Source organism: Pimephales promelas, chromosome 19 (genome assembly GCF_988280905.1).
Source record: "Pimephales promelas chromosome 19, fPimPro1.hap1.1, whole genome shotgun sequence".
Lineage (NCBI taxonomy): Eukaryota > Metazoa > Chordata > Actinopteri > Cypriniformes > Leuciscidae > Pimephales > Pimephales promelas.
This window is the reverse complement of record NC_142787.1, coordinates 18,062,926-18,078,073: the sequence shown is the minus strand read 5'-3', so window position 1 is coordinate 18,078,073 and position 15,148 is coordinate 18,062,926. Positions and strand designations below refer to the sequence as shown.

Here is a 15,148-nt window from a genome sequence, read left to right as displayed (position 1 = left end):
TATTCCCAGCAGAATTTGCCCTGTATTATTAAACCTCTCCACAGAACTGACCCTCACATATATCTTACTCTCCAAGCCTAAGTGCTCTAAATTTCATTTTTATTCCAGTTCGGGTTATTTTGCTCAAAGTAATGATTGACACCTACCAAGAGGGCATATTGGAACGGCGATACATTTACATGCATTGTTGACTGTTTTATTGAGTATGGGTGTGATCGATACTCAAATCTATAGAGGAAGGGTAGATGACTTGTTATCATCTTTCTCTTATCATGTGGAAGATGAACACATCACAATTATTGTCTCAACAATATAGATTCTGTCTTTTCGCTCCAGCACATCTTTTGTTCTATGGTGGGAATTGATCATTATATCATAGTAATTATGTTACAAGTCTGTCTCCATTGCGGAACTATGGTGAGAGAGACATTGATATTGTCCAGAGAACCTCCCATTCGATGTTGTTTCTTCTTTTTCGGAAATCCAATTTCTGGCCTAACCAAGTTGAGTTTTCTGCTTCAGTGAAGTGCACAGGCATAGTCAGTCACCTACAGTGTAATTAAACCCAAACAAATTCCATCAATCAGCTGACATTAGTCCAGGAAACACACACGCACACAGGCAATCTGGAAATCAAGTTTAGAAAGCAAGCAGCGAGCAGTGTGATTACAGCAATAGAGTGAGTCACAGGTAAAAGCCCTGAGGCAATGGACGCTAGTGGAACATAACGCTGACCGCACACACACACACACACGCAAAGAAGCATGTCTAAATGTTATATGCTGTGCTCAATAGTGCCATTAAATCCCAGCAGTGGAAGAACAGAATCTGTATTACTAATTCTTGTCAACGCTGTGGCCTTGCAGTTACTGTACATTTTCTGATGCATTGAGCTGTGACTCTCATGTGGATGAAGAAAGTTTGAGTAGGACTTGTTTTCTGAATTATTACCCATCCTATGACCAATCCCCAAATAAAAATCAAAGCCAAAAATCTCTTGTTAAAACTACCATAGATTTGCATTTGCAAAATCCTTTAATTAAACAATTTGGTAACAGTTTAGAATATGGTTCCTTCGTTAATGAATAACTACACAAGAACTAATGAGTAACACAATATTAACAATCTAGTAACTATTATTAACTAACAAGAAACTCTGATTAACGAACTAGTAAGTAATAGCGCACAGATGAAAGTGGTAGTTCACTATTAAGTAATCAATAACTACTATTTTTTAATACTTCCCAGAGAACTACTGAAAAAGTTTATTAACAATCTAGTAACTATTATTAACTAAAAGAAATTCTTATTAACGAATTAGTAAGTAATAGCTCACAGATGAAAGTGGTAGTTCACTATTAAGTAATCAATAACTACTATTTTTTAATACTTCCCCGAGAACTACTGAAAAAGTTTATTAACAATCTAGTAACTAATATTAACTAAAATAAACTCTTTTACTTACTACTTTACTTTACTTACTTTTACTCTTTTAATTACTAATTATTTGGATCCGTATTATAAAGTGAAAATCATTGGAACTAACTAGTAATTACTTAAGTGTTACTACATGATCTAGTCATGATTTGTGCAACCGTTTGAGATTTTTGGTGAACTTTAGTATACTATAGTAAAATGTCTTTAGTAACACTTGAGTAATTACTAGTTAGTTCCAATGATCTTCACTTTATAATACGAATCCAAATAATTAGTAATTCCCACAGAAGTATCTAGTAACACTTTCATCTGTGAGCTATTACTTACTAATTCATTAATAAGAATTTCTTTTAGTTAATAGTAGTTACTAGATTGTTAATAAACTTTTTCAGTAGTTCTCTGGGAAGTATTAAAAAAATAGTTGTTATTGATTACTTAATAGTGAACTACCACTTTCGTCTGTGCGCTATTACTTGCTAGTTCGTTAATATGAGTTTCTTGTTAGTTAATAATAGTTACTAGATTGTTAATATTGTGTTACTCATTAGTTCTTGTGTAGTTATTCATTAACGAAGGAACCGTATTCTAAAGTGTTACCAACAGTTTTACCCATTTACTACACTGCACTGTTACATTGATTAAATACATTCTGCCCTTAAATCACTTGAATAAAAAAAATTGTTTAAATTAAATATTTTATCTTCAATTTCATCTGGCACAATCAAAAAAGACAACCGACGATTTTATCCAAAATGTAAGCTATCTCGTAGTGTACTGTGTCAATGACTAAATACAAGATAGCAGAAGAAAATAAATGTTGTGAATTACTGATTCAAAACTGAATTAGTATTCAATCAAAAATAGTTTCAAATAAACTATTTTACCAATTTTTTTGCCAAATTTAAGACCATGAACATCATGGCTGCATCTGAAATCGCATAGGCCTACTCTGGGTAATTCTTTTGAATGAGTAATTCATTCAAAACCCTTGATTTATTGTATGTTCTTGTACATTTCATATTATCATGTGACCTACCAGCATTAGTTGTGTCACTTCACTGCTATTTAAAAAATCCTCTCCTGTGGCCTCATGGGTAAAGTGTCCATTGGATGTGCACTTCAGAATCTCGCAAGAAGTAGGTTATCCGAGTACTGTTTAATGAATATGAATTTAGAAAGACTGTATGAAGACAGTATTCTGAAATTGTGGATGCAGGCAGTATGTCAAAACTACCTTAGATTTACATTTGCAATTCAATCAACTGTGTAGGTGGAGCTTAGTGAAGCGTTAATTGATATGGAAGCATGAACAGGTTTGCAGCAGTGATTGTGAACGTGCGCTAGATGAGAGTAGTCAGGCTCTGTTCACATTTCATCTAGGCTATTTTATAGAGTTTGATTTCTTTTGCACCCTTAGCATAGCAGCACCTATGTGTTGTTTGCCTCCTCTCACACACAGTAAACAGGTTACCATGGTGTGTATCTTTTCTCAGGAGATGACAGCTTGTTTGTGGGTGTATGTGCTTGCGTGTGTGAGTTTCTCTTTGAAGTGTCACAGCTTTTCAGACTCAGTTGCTGTCTCACTGTGCGCTGTGTGTGTCTCCGCCCCCAGGTCAGCCCTCTGCGTTTGAAGCGACAAATCGGCCGTCAGCGCGCATGTCGGATACCAGGCACCATAGCGTTCTGTCTGTCTCTCTCTCTCGCTTTCTTGCTCTCTGCAGATGTTGTCTATACCTAGTCAGCTAGTGCTGCATATCTTTATCTGCACTTTCACACGCTTTCTCAAAAAAAAAGCACACAAACACACACACAAGCACATGTTCCAAAACCCAAGCGAGCTGTCTCTTTAGGCAACATTAATACATTGATTATATGATGGCTGTTCCAAAAGGTTAGCGTGTCAATTCTTCTTCTTCCTAAGATACTTTCTAGACTAGCTCACAATGCACTGCAACAATGAATAAATACATCTAATGGATGATGCGAGAGAATAAATATCCTTAATTTGTCGAGTACTGATATATAGTATTGATTAAAAGCTATTTTACCCAAATTTTAATTTGGCCAATGTGATGAAGATAATCTCACCATTCACTGCAACAATAGATGATTGATTGATGGGGAAATTTGGGGTGATTGGGAAACTTTTTCTAAGGCATCTCAATAGCAAAAAGTGTCCCAATCACCCCAAATCAGCCCTTATGTAAATTTCCTAAGTTCATTTGCAGCCCGTTCTCATCCCAAGGCGTCATCTAACTGATGCTTTTGACCATACGTCATCTAATTAACACTATAGGCACCCTTTAGCGTAAGTTATGACGCGGGTATCTAACTGACGCTAAAGGGTGCCGAAAGCGTCGGATGTTGAAGCATGGTCAAAAGTGTCAGTTACATGATGCCTTGGGATGAGAATGCATTGTCATTTGATATAGTATGTATTATTAAGATATTATATCCCCCAAAATTTTGGGTAAAATTGAAAGCACTCCCATAGTGCACTGTCATTAAATAAAAATTGACAATGCAGTAGAAATGTTGTTAAAAAATGTTGCTTTTAGCATTATTTCAATAATGCACTAAAAAAGTTAAAAAAGTTTAATATAATTTTAAAAAATGCCAATTTTTAATTTTATTTATTATTGGAAAAATGTTGATTACAAAAGTACTTATGATTCATCCAGTACTGATTTTTTTTTTTTTGTTGTTGAGCAATGCATTGATGAAAACTATACTAAACTATATTAATTTAATGGAAACCAATGATTAAAAAGTTTAATATGTGAAAATCATATACTTATATAATATAATATAGCGAACAGATCTTATAATATTTTTATATATAAGATATAATATAATATTTTTTTAATATAAAAATCATTGTATTATTTTTGCTTATTAAATTATCATGATGGAATTTAGTGTCCGTTTGTATGGAACACTAATGTTATGAAAATTTCCTGTACAGCGTTCAGATCATTCATTAGCAAAGTTATATTTTAGAGAAGATGCTGCTAGAGCTTTGTACAGCAAGGCAGCTCACTGAGGTTTGGATCAGCGCTATAGATGTGTACTTGCATGGGACTGAAACAGAGCCGCTAGTGTCAAAACACACCATCTAGTGTCTTCCTTACTACACCTACCTTTCTGCACAAATAGGGTTATAAAATGTATACTTTATCTGCATTGATCTCGGCAAGGAAAAACCTTGCAAGAGATTCTCTTTGAGCACACCTCCTTATGTTTTATGACAGGTATGCATGTAGTGAGCGCAGTTTCCCCTGAGTTTGTTTCCATTATGAGTAGTTGAGGCGAAGGAGGCTGTTTTTGGGCGCCGTTTCCTCTAACAAGTGTGGCTCTCTCTATCTCTCTGCAGGGACGGGGTGACAGTGGGATGTGACAGCTTTCCCTAATGACCCGTGAGTGCCCGCTTTTGTGTGCTGACATTTTGGGTGGCAGCACAGATGCCAGGCATGCAGAGGGGGGCGTTACTGCCGCTGGCAGATTTCGCTCCAAATAAATTACTGTCAGAGGTGTTGCTCTCTCCCCCTTTCTCTCTCTCTCTCTCTTTCTCACTCATGTACACAAAATTCAGCAGACTTTCACCGTGTCCTGACCAGGCATGATGCGAATGTTCGGGCGACAAGCAATTTGTTTCTCACACTGAAAGTGAAACTGCTATGTGATGTGACATATTCACAGCCAATCAGAAGATATTTGATGTTCAGTGTACAGCTATGTGAAGAGGGACTTTGGGCCATTGAGATTTAATTGTGGGTGGGGTTATCCAGTGCAGAGAAATGTTTAGTAGTATGTCCCTAATTCATTCAATACTGACAATTAGTTAAAGATATTTTACTTAATAAATGGTTTTATGAAGACAATCCTATAGGGCTCTATGCCAATAATTAAATATTAAACATCGGAGGAAAAAGTGAGAAAATAAACATCCTTAATTCGTTCAATACAATATTTCGAGGTTCTTTAAAGACATCTATGGTTCCATGCTGAAACTTTACACGTCCCTGCAACCTTTCCATAAGGGTATATATACACAGGATAGCAAGATACTAAACAAGGCACAGGTGTCAGTAATGAATCGCTATGGCAACAAACAAGGCAGCAATAGAAACAAAGGCAAATAGGAACTAAGCACAGGGAGTGAACAGAGATGGTCTTATTATTGGGAGATACGAGGGTCCGTGTGTCTTAACATTAGACTTGATGTCATTGGATTTTGTTTAGAGTTGTGCGTCAGTCAATCACTGTTGGCGGATACCATAGAAATGAATGAGAAGTGCCGTAGACTGAATCAAACCTGTTGCGCAATTGGCTTTATGCACAGCTGCACTACTTCCTGAACTTAAGCCAGCTCCTTGTTTCCTGTCTGCCATTATTGGACAAATTGATTAATCCAGGTGTGCCTGACCTCAGTAGTCACGGCAACAATAATCAGACACATCTGAATTAATCAAGTTCGGCCAATAATTGCAGATAGGAAACAAGGAGCTGGCTTAAGTTCAGGAAGTAGTGCAGCTGTGCATAAAGCCAATTGTCTGCAACTTCTCTTATAAAACAGCCTTTTTTTCAGTGACATCCATTAAAAAAAAAATAATAATAAAAAATAAAAACCTCTCTTTCCCTGCTTCTACAGCATTAGATAGTGTTGCACTTTTTTGGCTTGGGTTGTAGGCTTTCCTTCAAGTGGCATTGAAGTAAATAGAAACAGAAAATGTGCTTCAAAATAAGAGTCTTCGAACACAAGACAGGCGAAACGAGGCATGAATTGTGGCAGCATCGCTGTTAATTTGGCCAATGTGATGAAGATAATCATAATAAAAAATAAAAAAATAAAAACCTTTGGAACCTTTATTTTTTTTTATAATAGTGTTGATTGAAAATAGTTTCAAACAAACTGCATATGACAGTCCCAAAGGTGGTTTTACCCCTCTTTCTGAGCATTTTCTTTCTGTTATTTAAACAGATTTCAATGCAAATAGTGCAAATTACAACATATTATTTCTGTATATTTCAACCTATATTTCATTCAATGCTAATATTTTAAAAAGGCTATTTATTCAAATTAAAAATGGATTATCCTACTCATTATTTCTTTGAGCTATGGAATATCATGCTCATTTGTGATAAATAGTGAGGTCTGTCTTTCACGGGAAGCCCTATTTGTATGGCATGCAATTGCTATCTGTAAATAGCTCAGAATCATACACTTCGAACCGTCAAATTCTTTTGAAGTCAGTTATAAGGTATGACTCATATTTGTATAGATTTGCTTCTAATGTTAGTCCATTCAAAATCATTCACTTATGAATTATATAATTTCACGCTGATAGCTCAATCCGTAGAGCATGCTAGCAATGCCAAAGTCATGGGTTCTATATGTACACCTTAAAGCTGCAATCCGTAGGTTTTTTAGGGTTAAAAATTATCCAAAATATATATTTGAGAAAATACATAACCAGCCAGTGTTCAAAACTATCTACTTGCTTAGCTCGACTCAAAACGGTAAGCTTGTAATAATGTTTTTAATTCCAGTGGTACTGGTGGATTTCCACGGGAGATTCAAGCATGTCTTTGCGTGATTACGTCACATCTGTACACATAGAGAAGGAATCTCGGCTAGTAGGCTATGTTGTGTGTGAGGATGTTGGAGGTGGAGATTTATAGCCTTTTCTCACAGGACTTTTCTCACAGACTGCAACCGGACCCATGCGAAAACAAGGATACAATATAGGAAGGACATTACATAGTCACACAAAGCTGACATTAACAATTTAAGAATAAAGTATAATTTGCACGGTTTTGCATGATATAACTTATTAGCGATTGTTAGATTTAATTAGCGTGATTTACTGCAATGTCAGAACCAGAACAAAAGTGGATGTTACTTACTTGTTCAGATGACATTTTCCGGTGAAAATTCTTTTGTTGGTCATACTTCCAATTAGAATAATCTGTGATTCTGAATGGCAGTATCGTCATCGGCGCGATGACTGACAGCCTCACAGTCTCCTCAAACATTGTGTTCATCCACGCTGTGCCGTGTCGAGGGTGTTGAAGTACAACTCGCGTAAAGTTGATAATTCTGTGATTCTGTATTTTTACATATTACAGTATTTAGATATAGATTAGAGATATATTTAGATAGATATATATTACAGTATATATACTGTATATATATATTTAGGCTATATATTTAGGTAGATATACACTATTTGTGTGGCACACGCAGTCACTGTCTATGTAGAAAGCTCAGATTTGTTCACTTAGGAAACGTCTACTGAAATCAGTTGTGACATGCATCTCTCATGTGGAGCATATTTGTGTAGAGTTAATACCTCTGCAGTGTGTTCAAAATCATTTATCTTTTGAATTATATTTCATTCAGTACTGATAAGTATTGATTAGAAAAGTTTAGTGTAATGAAAAATGTATTATTTGACTTAGTATTACTGTGAGTTGCCTATTTGAGTTTAGGCATTAACATATCATCAAAGTCTACTGAAATCAATTGCGAGAGCTGCCGGTAGAATTTTCAAAATCGTTCTCTTATAAATTAGCTCTCATACTGTTAAGTATCGATTAAAAATAGTTCAGTGCAATGAAACGTATATTACTCTACTGAGTCTACTCAGTATTGAGTTCTATGCCTTTAGTGTGGCATTAGCAGTATGCTATATCATCAAACTTGATTGAAATTTAATGTGACTTTTACAGTATATATTTGTGTGACATGTGTGTTCCAAATCAATTATTTATGATGCTCTGTGGTTAGGATTTGTGGTACATCACTAGTTAGGGTGCTGCCTGAGAAAGCAGCAGCCCTTATAGGCAGTATAACTCCTCAATAACACCTCATTTCAGAGCTTAATTTGCTCTGAGGCAGTTGCATTTCTTTCCATACTACTCTCCTTCTGTTAGTGGTACAGATTCTAATTAAGTATCTGATTTTATGGATGTTCACATACGTGAATCCCGATTAACACTTGTAAACACTGCCCATATTGATCAGACATGGCTTGCATAATTCAGCTGTTACTCTCTGTAAAAGCACAAATTCGACATAAGCTGTTACACTGTAGTTTATCTCATTTCTGATTTGTATGCGCCACCGCTAGCCTCAGGTTAGCGGCAAGGGACAGGCTAATGCCTAGCCGCCATCACTTCTCCGTTTCCATTCACATTTATTTAAACAAATGGAGGAGATGATCAATGAAGCTAAAGATTCTACAGTGAGGGAATTAATGGGCATTGCCCGGCGTATGCAATTAGTCTGTGGTATTATTGAGTTGTCTTATTTCAATGGCTAATTTGTTATTCAGTGGAACATCTCTCCCCAGGGCCACTACTGATAGTGGCGCTTTTGCATATGGCGCCTGATCCACTGGTAAATGGGATATCTAAAAAAAAAAAAAGTATCTTAGCTTTGTCACAAATGACAGTGAAAGTGGTGAAGCTTACTGTGTGAGACGAAAAAGACACCAGTGATTAATAAAAATAGAGAGATTTGCAGTTCAAAGGAAGGCGGTTCGGTTTGACAGGCAGGAAGAGGGATACATTAAACATGCTAACTTTGAGTCATCACGTCTTAAGATATTTTCCAAGAGCCCAGCTGTCCTTTTTTTCCCTATGTCCTCACCAGGAATTAATTAAAGCCGTTGTTTGTGTTTTTATTAAGGAATAAAAAGAATAGCTTGGAGCCTAAATCGGTTCAGTAAAATTACTCGACTGGAACATTTTGTAATAGTAGAGCTCAAGTTTGGATACAATTTGGTTATAGCTACTCCTACTTCCTTTTCTCAACCTTGCAAAGGATATTTTTTAGCAAACCATAATGATTTCCCCCTGGAGTAGCAGTTCATTAATCTCCTGGAATTAAAACCATTAAATAAATGGCAGCATGCAAGCAGGTTGCTTGGTTGGTAGTTTAAATCAACTAGTGATGGTAAAAATCTACCAGTAAGAGGACGTGTGTCTATTTTGGTTTGAGTTGACAAACTGTAAAGGACAAAGTTGAAAAATTGCTATTGAGTCGTGGGGTTAGAAAGTCTCCAAAACTACAGTTCAATTCAGTATCACCTATATAACCACAATTTGTTTGGGAAGGTTGCATTTGGGATCATCAAACTCCTCAATCTCATGCACCTAAAGTTTGCCCGGCGTTACTGGAACTTTCAGTGGGACTGGGTTTTATAGTCAGATGAGACCGAAATAAAGCTTTCTAGAAAAAACACCAGAGGTGTATTTAGCATAGAAAGAAACATAGCCATAGAAAGTGATGGATCTTTAATGCTGTGGGACTGTTTCTTCCAAAGGCCCCGGACAACTTTCTAGGATACACATGGCATCATAAACTCCATCGAGTACCAGCAGATATTAAATCAATACCTGATTCACCCTGTCAAGAATCTTAAACTGGGCCTTGGCTGGATCTTCCAGTATGACAATCATCCAAAACACATCTCAAAATAAACAGTAGTTCACGTGAACGCACAATGAAGGATTTGCCATGGCTATTCCAGTCCCCTGACCCACACCCTATATAAAAACCTGTGATATGAGTTAAAAAAAAAGAGTCCACAATGGACCTCTGAATCTGAAGGATTCTGTATGGAGAAATTGTCTCAGGTCTCTTGCCATGTGTTTTTTTATCTTTATTACGCATTATAGGAAAAGATCCATAGCTGTTTTCATGGCAAAGAGAGGCTGCACAAAATATTAAATGAAGGGATGCCAATAATTTCGGAATCTATATATATTTCAGAAAATGTCTTTCAAATATTTGACTTTAATTAGGGGTTCGATTTTTGTGAATATTTTGAATAAAAGTAAAAACAATATTTCATTCAGTTTTGCTCAGTCGTGCTCAAAAGTTTGCACACCACTTGCAGAATCTGCATTTTTTTTCTATTTTTTTCTATTAGTTCTGTCCTGAATATAATATTTTTACATATAGTCCACAAGACAAAAAAAAAAAAAATACCTTGTTCAAAAGTTTACATACCCTTGATTCCTAATATCGTGTGACATTACCTGGATGATTAAGAACCGCTTTTATTTATTTATTTTTTCTTGTCTTGTCATGGTTCTTCTTGAGTCATCTCTTTGTCCCTTTTTTCCCCTTCGGAAGCAACAAAAGATTTGCATGTTTATCCCGGAAGACAATTTACTTTGATCTTCAAATTCAAAAAGTTTTCACCCCCAAATCTTAGTGCATTGTGTTTTTTTATATTTATGGTATAACACACAACGCTATATAGTGCATGCTTGGGCATGTCCTTTAGGTGTGTTGTTTGTTTGCCAGCAAGTCAGAATGTAAAAATGCCTTACTTATAATTATCTCTGCATTTTAACTTGGCATAGGATAAAATGTTTATTTGTTTTTACCCATTTATAATCCATATTTTGGTTTATAACCCCAAGCTTATTATGACTAAAATGTGTGAGACCAAATCATGAGCTAGCCGGTGCTTGATGTACTCATATTGTCAGTCAGTCTCACAAATAGAGTTCCCAGCGCAAATATGAAGAGCGTTTACAATCCTTCAATCCTTTAGCTGAGCGTGGGGATGACCCTGTGGTCACAGTCATCAACGGACATCTCGAGAGGCTTTATCATATGCACACACTCACACATACACAAAAGCAGCTGAATAAACACTTGTGATTTGTTGCTTCCATCATTTGATGCCCTCTCCCTCCATCCACTCTGCCCCACAGTTCTCTATTGATTACAGAGAGAGCGGTGATAAGCACATGTGAGGGCTAAGTGGAGCTCCTGGTGTTGTCATCAGCGTGTAATGGGTGTAATGTGGTCATAAACAGGATGGTTAAAACCACACTAAAATATTCACTCTTTGTTGAATGCACCACCGACAGCACAGTTCAGGGAGATTTACCACCTTACCAGACAGCATTCAGGAGGAGGAAGACCTGTGCCTGTATTTTGTATAAACATAGATTATAGTATTTTATATTATATATATATTATACTATATTTTATATATTAACATATAGTTTTTATAAAAGCTAAATATTTTATGTTATTTTATTTTTAAATATATGTTTACCAGTAAAGTATATGCAAGTGTTTTTTGCTAGTTTCAGCCTGAAGCTTTTATCATTTTCACGTCCTGCGCCACGTTGTTTAAATACAGCCCATTCTCACTCCCAAGGCGTCACCTAACTGACGCCTTGGGAAGCATTTGGACATGCTTCAATATCTGACGCTTTAGGCGCCCTTTAGCATCAGTCTCGCCTTGGGGTGAGAATGCGTTGTTAAATAGCAAATGCATTTGCGACCATTTGTGCTCCCATGGCCGTACTGGTCTGAAAACGAGGTGTGTTCTGGCGGCAAGCGTTACTATTTATGCTGCGTTCACACCGAACGCGAATAGTGCGTCAAATTCGCGCCTGACGCGTCTAGTTTGACGCTTGACCACTTTGTGTTAATTCGCGTGTCAAGAGTGAAACTGACGCGCGTAAAAACAAAAGTTTGAAGCGAAATGTACGCACGTTAGAATCGAAATCCGTTGGCGGCCATTGTTTTTATGTCGACTGAGCATTCATTGAGAGAGTCACCACTCTGTATTTGCTCTGGAGAGCAGAACAGCGGCGTGGGGATCATCATCGCCGTATATTTTTGTCCACCAGACCCTTCGGAGGTGAACCGTTTGGCGTGTTTCACTATTTGCTCGCTCCAGGAGCTGCACTGGATGACGGCCGCTCTCAGCGGTACTTCCGCCTGTCACACGCCCAGTTTGATGACCTGTTGTCCCGCATCGGAGCGAGGATCACCCTCGCCCTCATCCATCTAATCTAGCTGTCATTTATTTTTGTTTTGATGATAAATAGAGCCAGCCTTCAAGAGTTATTAACCTGTCCTGTCATTATTTTCTCTCCAGACACGAACTTATGCACATGTATGTTGGTTGTCTTTTCATCATAATAATATTTCATATAATCTTGATATGGAATGAATAACATTCAATACAAAATGAACATGTCTTGTATGTAGAAATAAAGTTTTAAGTGATAAAATATTTGCTTTGTTGTGCATAATCCCACCATGCATTTAGTCATATTACAAAATAATTTATTGAAGCATCCAGATACTTCACCACGTGAGCAAGCAGCAGGCTCCTGATTGGTTAACGCGGTGCGAATTGACGCCAAAGTTCAGATTTTTCAACTCGGGCGGCAGACGCGAATTCGCGTCAAACGCGTGGATGCACAAATGGCACTAACTAAATAATTCGCACTTAACACATTTAACGCGCTTAAGGCACCAGACGCTCAATTCGCGCGAACGAGGCATATTCGCGTCTTTCGCGCCGCAGGAATTTTGTACGTGCGTAACGCGTCTTTGCATTGACTTAACATTGAAATCATTCACGTCTGACGTGCTATTCGCGTCCGGTGTGAACGCACCATTAGAGGCTGTCAGTTAAAGGCGTTATTAACGGCGTTAACGCAAACCCATTTTAACGGTGTCAATTTTTTTATCACACGATTAACGGCCTTTTTGGCCTAGCAAACTTTGTCGTTTTTTTCACATGCTTTTACTATAGGACGCTGTGCTATGGAACCCATTCATTTCAATGGCTTGCGGCCCGCGAGGACGTTTTGTTGCTTCCTCAGCCAAAGCGCAAGCTAGACCGGAGACAAAACAACAGACACGCCGCACAAACTTGTTTAGGCTTGCGAGACGGCCAAATAGTTGTTTAACGTTACTTTTTGAGTGGATGATGAGCGCGAGACGTCGAAATGGATGCCAATACGATTCTGAATGGAAATTTTTCTTTTAAAAGTTGCCAAATTCCATTGACAAGACCAAAGTGATCTGTGTGTTTTGTCGTTGTGAACTGAGCTATCATCATCGTTGCACGTCCAGTCTGAAACACACACACAGATGATGCGAATTCTCCGTCAATATCAGGACCTCGTCAGTATTTCGTTCACCCTTTTATTGATGGACAGTGTTACATTGTGTGAGAGTTTTTAATTTTAATTTTTGATTTTTAATTTTTACGCTTGCAAATTCCTCCATCTAAATAGCGAATCGACCATGGTGCGAGAGAAACTGGCTTTTAAAAAGAATAGGAGATGAGACTCTGATTGGTTTATTGCATGTTACGCCTAAAACACACCCATTACTCATTAAGAGAATAGGGACACTCTTTTTTTGACCACTTGCCGGCTGCGATTACTATTTTTCCCGTCGTTAAACTAGCAAAAGTGTATTCGGACACGGAACCCGAGATTGAAAGAAAAAGGCTTGGATTGAAGCATAAGTTAACATGTGTGACCACTCAAAAAAACGAGTGTTAGATTCTTCAGGGAAATCAGCCTGCAGAAGGCTTACTTATAGTTGTCTCTGCATATTAAGCTAGAAGAAAGTACTTCAACATCGGAAAAACTGCACACAGCAGCTTTAACACTACAGTCATAATAATGGACAGTTGGGAAGAGTAATCAAGCTACTGATTAGAGCAAAACCCCAGAGAATTTGATTCATATAAGCATGGGCCGTAAAGCATCAGTTCGCATGGAACTGCAGGGAAAATTCCCTAAGATCGCAGTGAAAGCAACAGGTGGCCCAGGTGTGCTGAGGTATAGCTCGGCCCCGCACACGCTGCAGGACGCCAGCACCCCCACCAAGACAAATCGAGTGTTTTATCTACAAACGGTCTCTATGTATGAATAATAAGCACAAGATGAAACGGGAAAGCAGGACATGACGGCACCACCTGAATATCTAAAGCTCATTCTATTCTGTCCTATCCCTCTAAAATTGCAATGTGTGATTACTCTATGAACCACATGCAACAGAGTGTGCGCAATGTCAATTAAAACCGTGCAGGCATTTACTAGGCATTAACATACTCTCAAACATCATGCATATGCATTAGCAGGGAGGGGGAAAAATAACTCCAATAACAAAAAGCTAGGTAACGTGAATAAGAACCAGCCGGAAAACGTTTGTCATGGTTAACATGTTAGTATATTTCTTTACCCGTTTTAATGGTGGTGAGATCGTTTACCTCACAGGGTATTGTTTTCAAGGCTGAAAACAGCTTTAATTCTGATGGTGGTAAGTAATTTTCATTAAATGTCAATTTAGTATTAATTCAGAGCAAAGCTTAAATAAAATTGTGTTCATTAATCACTCTGCCGTCCAGTAGGCTGCTAATTAAAACGTTGTGGGGCTCGCTCGTTAGTCACCCGCAGACCTGATTGTTAATGTCTCCTCATTGTCCTCCTTTTCACTGCTATCATTTATTTTCTTTGCTGTTCTTGTATACTCTTGTTAATTATTAAATGTCTTCTCTTTTTTTTGTCCTCAGTGACACTTTGCGGATAACCATCAGAGGGGTTTCACAGGCGAGGACACGGAGCTGTGGTCCTGAGGGCAATGAATACCAACCAGAACATTGATCTCTATATTCGCCAGTTTTGTTTCAGCTCTCATGCAATCCTGACTGAAATTAAAGCTACTGCCTGGTTACGTCTGTAAGTACTTAGCATTTGTTCATTCTATGAATCAAATATGCAGCTTGTTTAAAGTATACACATTTCGATTCAAGATGACGTCCTATTGATGAATATTAGGAAATGTTGAGCTCGAGCTTGTGATTTGAATAATTTAGTGTGATTAATAATAATAATAAAAAAATCAAATAAAAAGTAATGCAAT

The 15,148-nt window shown here is 37.5% G+C and overlaps 1 protein-coding gene across 18 annotated transcripts in view; it reads left to right on the top strand.

Annotated features, from left to right (window-relative positions):
- The window catches only part of LOC148970791 (uncharacterized), a 264,684-nt gene that overhangs the window by 114,098 nt on the left and 135,438 nt on the right, over positions 1-15,148 (top strand). For 15 of the 18 annotated variants that reach the window (XR_016147675.1, XM_089123675.1, XM_089123678.1 and 12 more), the window contains one exon: positions 14,799-14,964. Coding sequence is in view for 17 of the 18 variants with exons in the window: in XM_089123675.1 (XP_088979801.1) it covers positions 14,799-14,889 (91 nt within the window). In the remaining variant the exon portion in view is untranslated. Of the gene's footprint in view, positions 1-4,810; positions 4,968-14,798; positions 14,965-15,148 lie in introns of all 18 variants that reach the window. The other 3 variants (XM_089123690.1, XM_089123688.1, XM_089123689.1) reach the window with 2 other exon arrangements.